Below are 7,889 nucleotides of genomic sequence, written 5' to 3' on the forward strand. Positions count from 1 at the left end.
GGCCCGGCCCGGCCCGGCCCGGGGGAGCCGCGCCGTGCGCTCCGCCGTCGGGTTGCAGCTCCCGCTGGAAAGGGCGCTGTGCTCCGCCGGGCGCCTTCGGCTTTCGGTTACCCCGCACGGGACTCAGATCCCTGTTTGCGGAGGACACTGTGCTCCCGGGGCGGACAGCAACGGCACGGGGGGGGTGGGGGGGAGAAAAAACTAACAAACCAACCCGTGCAATACCTGTAACTAAATAAATTTTTAGCACGGGCAGATCTTTTCCTGCCGGCGGGGACGCAAACAGACCCCAATTCTGCACCTTGAAACGTCCTCCAGGACTGTTGCATTTCCCGACTATCGAGTGAGGAGCCCGGCTCAGCCTGGCTCTCCTCGGTCCTGCTCCGGCAGCCGAGGCGCGGTTCCGCCGGCGGCTCGGCTGGGCTCGGCGGGCCGGGACCCGGCTCCCGGCCAGGGAACAAAGGAAACGGCTGATGCGACCGCGTTAGAAACGAGCAAAACATGTGGGGGAAAGAGGAGCCCCAGTTACGGTTGTTAATTACTGCATTTAATTGTGATCGCCGGGAAGCGCCGTGGTGGCTCGGGCAGAGCTGCGGAGCTTTCCCCGCGCAGGCTCTGGGCAAACGCTGCCTTCGGCGGGGTGGGGAGCGCATTGCTCGGGCTCTGGTCTCTTCCTTTGATTTAAAGCGATCCGGCGGTGAGGGAGAAAAGAAAAAGAAAAGCAAACAAACTAACAAATCCTCCGGTGCTTGCTCGCAGTTAGCCCCGGGGGTGGCTGCAGCGGCGGCAGCTGGAGCCCCGGGCACTGCCGCAGCCCCCGTCGCCGGGGGAGAAGGGCGCAGCGCGGCTCGTCGGGGTCCGCTCCGAAAGGGCCCAGCACCAGCGGTGACCACGGCCGTGCGCTCCCGCTCTCCCTCCAGCGGTTCTGAGGGTCCCAAAGGTGCAAAAATTGAAATATTTTATATGTACACGGTTGCTTTTTTTTTTAATTAGCAGTTTGCTAAAATAAAAGAAAAAAATCACCGCGGTGCTCAGTAGAAAAGCAGCCGGCGGAGGGGCCGGCGCTGCGCTGCGGGACCCCAGGCGTTATTTCCCGGAGATGGTGCCTGTCTCCGGCCACGGCCCCTGAGCCCGGCGCCGGGCTCGGCGCTGCTTTCCTTAGCGGAAAAGGTCGTTCAGTCTCCAGGCGGAGGCTCTCTGCGAACAGGAGCTCTTCGATCTGGCGTTCTTCGCTCTCCCGGGACAGCGAAAGGATTGCAAATACCCCACTCCAAAAGGGCTCGGAAATGAACCAACTCGATTTGAATCAGGCTTTTTTCCCCCCTCTTCGTTTACTTTATGACACCGACAAATCTCCAGACATGCAGCTAAAAAGAGGACAAAACGGGGTAAAACCAGCAGGGAAAGGCTCGGGGAAGGCACTGTTCTCTCCCAGCGCCTCTGGGCTGGCCCTGCTGTTTGTCTAGGTGGGTCTTATCATCTCGGGTTGTTTGTTTTAAAACTAAGTTTTAAAACAAGAAACACCGGAACTGAAGCTAATGGGGGCTTTAACACCTTTAAAAATAATAATAACAGAGGGAGCGATTGGAAACGTCCTCCAGAGTTGGCTAAAGCGTTACAGAGAGGGAGACGCAGCCGCCCGATCCTGATGCTGCCCGGCAGTGCCGGGCCCAGACTGGAAGGAGCTGCGGGGCCAGAGCCCTGTTGCCCCACCGCCCTGGCAGGCAGACTTTCCTCGGCAGAGAGCAGCGGCGCACAACCAAAAAAGCCCCGGGAAGACGCGCAGCAGGTCCGGCCATGCCCCCCGAGAATGAGCCCGGGGGGGGCTCTCGATGTCCGCGTTTGATCGGGTTGTTTTTTCAGGGGATGTTGGGAGTTTGGTTTTTCAACGGCTGCAAACCCCCTTCCCGGAATGCCGCCCGCTGTCGCTCGCTTGGTTTCCTACTCGGGGGAAAAAAAATACATCAAACAAAACCGAAAAAACCGAAGCCGTAACGAGCCCCAGCGCGAAGGCGCATCTTCGGCGTGTCCCGCCGGGGAGCCGGGGGCCGGGCCCTGTCACCGGTGTGTGCAGAGGGAGGGAGGGACAGGGGGGCCGCCCCGGCCCCTTCCCTTAACCCACCTCCGATCGCATTTGCCCCGCAGCCCCTCGAAGGAGTCGTGCCGTTGCTGAGCATGGGACTGGTGCCCCGGCTTAGACTGGGGTCCCTGGGGGCCTGCGCGGAGCAGGGCAGTGGGAACAGCCCCGGGGGCCGACCTGCGGGCTCCTTCCCGCTCTGCTTTTGCCCCGCAGACTTACAGGGACCGGGAGCCTGACCGGGCTCTGGCAACGAAGCGGAGCCGGGAGCTCACTCACTGGGAGGTCCCCGTTGCCCTCTAGTCCCTGCCTGCCGGGGGGGTGCGTTTGGCCCCTCCAGGCTGCGGGAGGTCTCCCGCTGGCCCCAGGGACCACACTGCTGCTGTAACTGCTGGGCAGATTTGGGGAGGCAGAAGCTGCAGAAGTGGGAACTTGGTCCCCTCGCGTTGCCCACAGGAGATTCTAGACGTGCCCCCCCAGGCTGCCCGAGCCTCCCGGGGCTCTGCCCCTGGCTTGAGTGTGGGTCCGGAGACGGGGTAGTGCCTTGCATCTACCTCAAATCAGGTCAGCTGGAAGGATGGGGAAACCGCGAGGAGGAAATTCTTTTCACTTGTGTCTCCCCATGGCAAAGGCAGTGGTGGTGCTTGTTCCCCCTCTGGCCTCTGTGTCCCACCACAGCAGGGCATTTCGTGTGTCCGACACAAGCGGCCCCAGAACTGGCAGAGAGGCAGGACTGCCCAGCGCTGCCCCAGCTCGTCCTCTGGGGCTGAGGGACACGCAGCCCCTCTCCTCATGCTGCCCGGCTGCATCTGCCTTTTCCTCCCGTTTCAGCCAGCGGTTCCTGCGAGGGGACCTGACGTTGCAACCGGGCGTACGCCGGGGCAGCTGGAGGGAAAGGGCCGGGAAGGCTGCAGGGCTCCCTCACCCAGCCCTGAGCACCCCCGGGCCGGGGAGGGTGCGGGTACCTGCACCAGCTCCTCGGGACTCCCTGCTGCCCCTCAGCTCAGCTCTCCTCTCTTTCCTCTCTGTGCCAGGCGCATGTTCCCCACCTTCCAGGTGAAGATATTTGGGATGGACCCTATGGCTGACTACATGCTCCTCATGGATTTTGTCCCCGTGGATGACAAGCGATACCGGCAAGTAACACCCTGCCTGCCCTGCCATGCTCGGCACTGTAGGGACTGGCGGGTGGCTGCCTGCCCCCTGCCCCTCCCGTGGCTCGGGGATGTGCCCCTGGGCCTGACACGTATTGGTGCAAGACGAGGATGTGGCTACCCTGGGGTCTGTTTCACACTGTTGCAACGAGTTTGGGGCCAGGAATAGTGTGGGGCGCAGACCCGCAGGGCCCCCCTTGGGTTTCTCACAACACCCGCAGCGGCTGGGACCAGATTGGTGCGGGGCAGGCAGATGCACAGGTTTCTGCGGGGCAGCAGGGCAGGAACCGCCTTGTCCTGCCCAGAAAAGCCCTCCCCATCCCGCTGCTCCACATCTCTACCCAGCAAACACCCATTCCCCCTAACAAAAATCCCCCCGGTGCTCCTCAAGTGCCGTAGCCTCTTAGCTGGGGCAGGTGGCCCGGCGGTGCTGGCCCCGCGGGCGTCCTGGGGCTGTGCCATGCCCACTGGGGAGCCGGCTGGGTGCTTGGGTGAAGAGAGCGGGTTTTGTGCTCTGGAGAGGCACCCGCCATCCGAGCCACAAAACCCTGCCCTTGTTTCCAACGGCAGCGTAGGAAGGCCTTGGAAACCGGTGACTCGCAAGGCAGCGATGCGGTCTGGTTGGGAACCCCTTTAATTTAAAGACAGTGAAAGGCGCATTATGTATTTAGCTTCAGATCAGGACGCCGAGCAGGCAGCCCGCGTAGGAATCACAGGGTCCGATATATAAATATTTAGACAGATATCCAAATTCTCAGGGCGTCCTAGAAATGTTTGCTTGTCAAGGGAAGTGGGATATATAACATCCAATTGAGTATATCTTTAAAAAGTAATGTTTCTGCTCGAGTCCAATGGTGTCTAATTCCCCCTGTGCAAACACTGGCTTTTAAAGTAAACACGCATATAGAAGATTGGTTTCTCTGTTTTAAATGTTACAGTTGAATATGTACTTTGAAAGAATGAAACAAGACTGCGAAACTCTGGACCTGCTATTAATCTACACATAACTAACTTTCCACTCTTCACTTAAAGCCAGAACATTACTGTATAGAGGGCTCCCTTCCACCCGTTTTTTTAGAGGAGCTTTTGTGGCTTCTCTGCCAAATCTGTGCAGGTAGCTGTGCATTTTCTCCGCCCTGCAGATTTCTCTCCCACCAGTTCGATCGGTGACCTGATAAGATATTATTTCCCCCCCACAACGCCTCTGGCTGTGGAGGAGCGCTCTTTCCTCTTGTTGCCGTAGGAAGTGGTACTGGGCGGGGGGGGGAGCCGGCGCTTCCCCCTTGCCGGGCCGGGGGGGATCCTCCCGGGCCGGGTCCTGCGGGGCCGTGGGGAGCCGCTGCGGGGGGCGGTGGCGGGAGCCCCCCGGGCTGCGGCTGAGGGTGTCTTCCCCTCCCTCAGGTACGCCTTCCACAGCTCCTCCTGGCTGGTGGCCGGCAAAGCCGACCCCGCCACCCCTGGGAGGGTGCATTACCACCCGGACTCCCCGGCGAAAGGGGCGCAGTGGATGAAGCAGATCGTTTCCTTCGATAAGCTCAAACTGACCAACAATTTGCTGGATGACAACGGGCATGTAAGTGTCCCCCGGGAAAAGGTGTCGAGCACGGGGCTGCCCCGGGGGGAACTCCCCGTGCCGTGATTCCCGTGGGGTGCCCCTGCCCGCGCCCCTCCCTAGGGGCTCCACGGCCCCGTCCCGCCCCAGCCCCGCAGCTGCTGTCGGGCAAGGGAGCCGGCAGGGCCGGGGGCTGCGCTCTCGTCTCTCGATGCTCTGCCTGGATCAGTTATTGTCTCCTTGCTCGTTTTATCATTCAGATCATTTTGAACTCCATGCACAGATACCAGCCCCGTTTTCACGTGGTCTACGTGGACCCCCGGAAAGACAGCGAGAAATACGCGGAGGAGAACTTCAAAACCTTCGTCTTCGAGGAGACACGCTTCACGGCCGTGACCGCCTACCAGAACCACCGGGTGAGGCGGCAGCGGGGCCCGAGACAACGAAAAAGGGGGGGTGGTGTCACCCCGGAGGTCCCAGGGGTGCGGGCGCACCGGGTGCTGGCTCAGCCCCTTCTCCCGGCTCCCGGACGGAAGGCCGGGCTGCGGGTGTCCATCGGTGGTGGGGGTGTCTGGGGGTATTCCCGCCTCCTCCTCCCCGTCTGCTAAACCCATTCCGGGGCAGCGCAAGGAACCCGATAGCCGGGGAGCTGCGCAGAGCTGCATCGCTGCGCGCCGAGGAAGCGGCGTGAGCTCCAGCCCCATCGCCGGCTTCCCCCCGCCCGGGGGGACCTCATTACCTATGTAAACCCGAGACTGGGGCTAGTTTGGAAACTACAGGCTTCCCGCTGTGAAACGTCACTCACAATTTGTTTGGATAAACCTGCTATTTTACTTCTCTAAACTCGTAGCGGTCTGTTCCTCCCCGGAATACAATTGTATGTTAAAAAAAAGAAACAAAACGAAACAAAACGACCCAGCCCCCCTAATGTGATGTGGATTTCTGGGCAGCAGTTAATCCAATTGCTGCTTTAAATCGCATCAGCGTAACGTGAAGAGCAGGAATCCCAGCCGCGAGTGCAAATACGATTTCATAGCGGGGGCTTTTCAGCGCTGCTCCAAACCGCCTCGCTCTGCGCTGATGCCGCAGCCCCGTGCCGGGGCTGGGTCGCGGGGCTGTCCCCGAGCAGCCGCCGGCGGTGCCACCCTCTGCAGCGGCTCCGAGCAAATCGACCCGGGTCCCCCCGGGATGCTGCGGTCGGACCGGCACCCCGCCCCGGAGAGGCGGCGGGGCCGGAGCAAGGCTGTGCCTTTAAGGGGCTCCGGAGTCCCTCCCTGGCTGGCATTTGCCTGATGGCTCTGGACAGCTGCTCTTTCTCTCCTGCTTTCTATCAGTTTGACCTCTAAGGCTGGAACTGTCACTGAGGGGCTTAACGTTTGTTTTTCAACCCATTCCGGAAACTCACAATCGCATACTTTATCCGTGGATTTGCTTAAATATAGAAAATGTCCTGCCTTCTCCCTGCCGAATTAAATAAATACATAAGTATGATTTATCCAGTGATTTGTTTTAGCTGCTCCGGTGGTGACCCATATAATATGGCATTTTCTTACAAGTGCATTTACACAGCTTTTGCAGCCGACTCGGGCTGCCTGTCCCTTCGCCTTGAACTCCTATTAGATAGCGTACTAGCCCGCATTTTCTAACAGAGGGAAAGCACGTTTGTGCTCTGTGGCAGAGCGCGCCCTGGCTCCACCGGCCACCTGGGCCCTCTCTGTTACACTAGGCACTGCTGACTCCCAAAGCCCGCTCAGGGACACGCTCACTGTCTGACCAGGGAGCCCCGTGCAAACTGCTTTGAGACATTTACCCCGCTTTTCCTCACAGATCACGCAGCTGAAGATTGCCAGCAACCCTTTCGCCAAGGGATTCAGAGACTGTGACCCTGAGGACTGGTAAGGCTGTGTCTTTATTGAGTATTGACTGCACCCCACTTTCACCCCCAGTTTCACATGCACCTGCCCAGCTTACACTTGCACAAGGCTTGCATGGAATTCGGGGGACACTGGGTCAGGCCCCGTTTGCCAGCTGCAGCTCACAGCAGCAATGCTCCAAGTGCTCATTCTGTTGGACCATCAGCTCTGTATCACTTCTCTCCTTCTTCCAGGCCCAGGAATCACAGGCCAGGGGCCCTTCCTCTCATGAGCGCTTTTGCCAGATCCCGGAATCCAGTCTCTTCCCCAGCCCACCAGAACGGGACAGAGAAAGGTGAGAGCCCCCAACGGCTGGGCCAGCCTGTCACCCTGGACCTGCTGGCCTGCACGGCCGGCCTCAGCGCATGCATGCTTGGGGCCAGAGTTGCACACCATGCCGGTGCACAGCCACCTGCAGCGGGCACAGCTCCATTGCTAATGAGCTTTGCACTACCACCTATTTTTTAAACAAAAGTAGCCACCTTCATAGCCTAATTTGTTCTTCCTAGGTCTAAAACACTCACTGCTGTTGTGCTTAAGCAACTTTGCTGCTTTGAATGACGCTGCCCTTTTCCTTTAGTGTCCCATTTTTTACTTTTCGGCAGCAGGTTCAGCTTTTCAGGCAGGGATGCCGCGAGGGCCACTGTCTCCTCCTCCCATTGCCCTTTTAACGCTCCTCAGCAGCGCGTTCAGGGCCGACCTGCTCCCATTCAGGAGCTGCAGTCAGGTCGAACAGCACCTCTGCCCATTGACTCCTTTTCCATTACGCAGAGCAAACAACTGCAAAGACAACCGAGGGCCTTTCTTCCAACACACTCCGGGCCTGCAAAATAAAGGGAAGTCTGTATTTGTTTAGTGTTACACAATTGCAAAAATTTCAGGCGTGTACCAGCTTGTCAGTCAATTCAGCTCCATTTATCGCAGTCAGAAGGTCCTGCCCCACAAGCCCCGGTTCCTGCTGCATGCTGCTGCACACTTCGCTTGCAAGCCTCGCTTCTATCTTCGCGCGCCGCCTTTTTTTTTTGTTGTTATTGATTTAAGTTGATTACCTGCAGCCCGGCCCGTCGGGGGCGGCGGTGCTGACGCTGTGTGCCCCCGCAGATGCTGCCGAGAGCCGGCGGGAGTACGAGCGGGAGGCGGCCGGCGGGACGCCGCTGCACGCCGAGGCCGCGCACCAGCAGCTCATGTCCCGC

At 59.4% G+C, this 7,889-nt stretch overlaps 1 protein-coding gene across 1 annotated transcript in view; it reads left to right on the forward strand.

The window, feature by feature from the left end:
- TBX1 (T-box 1) overlaps positions 1-7,889 on the forward strand; it is a 10,236-nt gene that overhangs the window by 1,987 nt on the left and 360 nt on the right. The window contains exons 4-9 of the mRNA XM_010581750.1: positions 3,112-3,213; positions 4,633-4,804; positions 5,044-5,199; positions 6,611-6,678; positions 6,891-6,991; positions 7,798-7,882. Coding sequence (XP_010580052.1) covers positions 3,112-3,213; positions 4,633-4,804; positions 5,044-5,199; positions 6,611-6,678; positions 6,891-6,991; positions 7,798-7,882 — 684 coding nt within the window. The remainder of the gene's footprint in view (positions 1-3,111; positions 3,214-4,632; positions 4,805-5,043; positions 5,200-6,610; positions 6,679-6,890; positions 6,992-7,797; positions 7,883-7,889) is intronic.

Source organism: Haliaeetus leucocephalus, unplaced genomic scaffold (genome assembly GCF_000737465.1).
Source record: "Haliaeetus leucocephalus isolate CR32 unplaced genomic scaffold, Haliaeetus_leucocephalus-4.0 Scaffold802, whole genome shotgun sequence".
NCBI lineage: Eukaryota > Metazoa > Chordata > Aves > Accipitriformes > Accipitridae > Haliaeetus > Haliaeetus leucocephalus.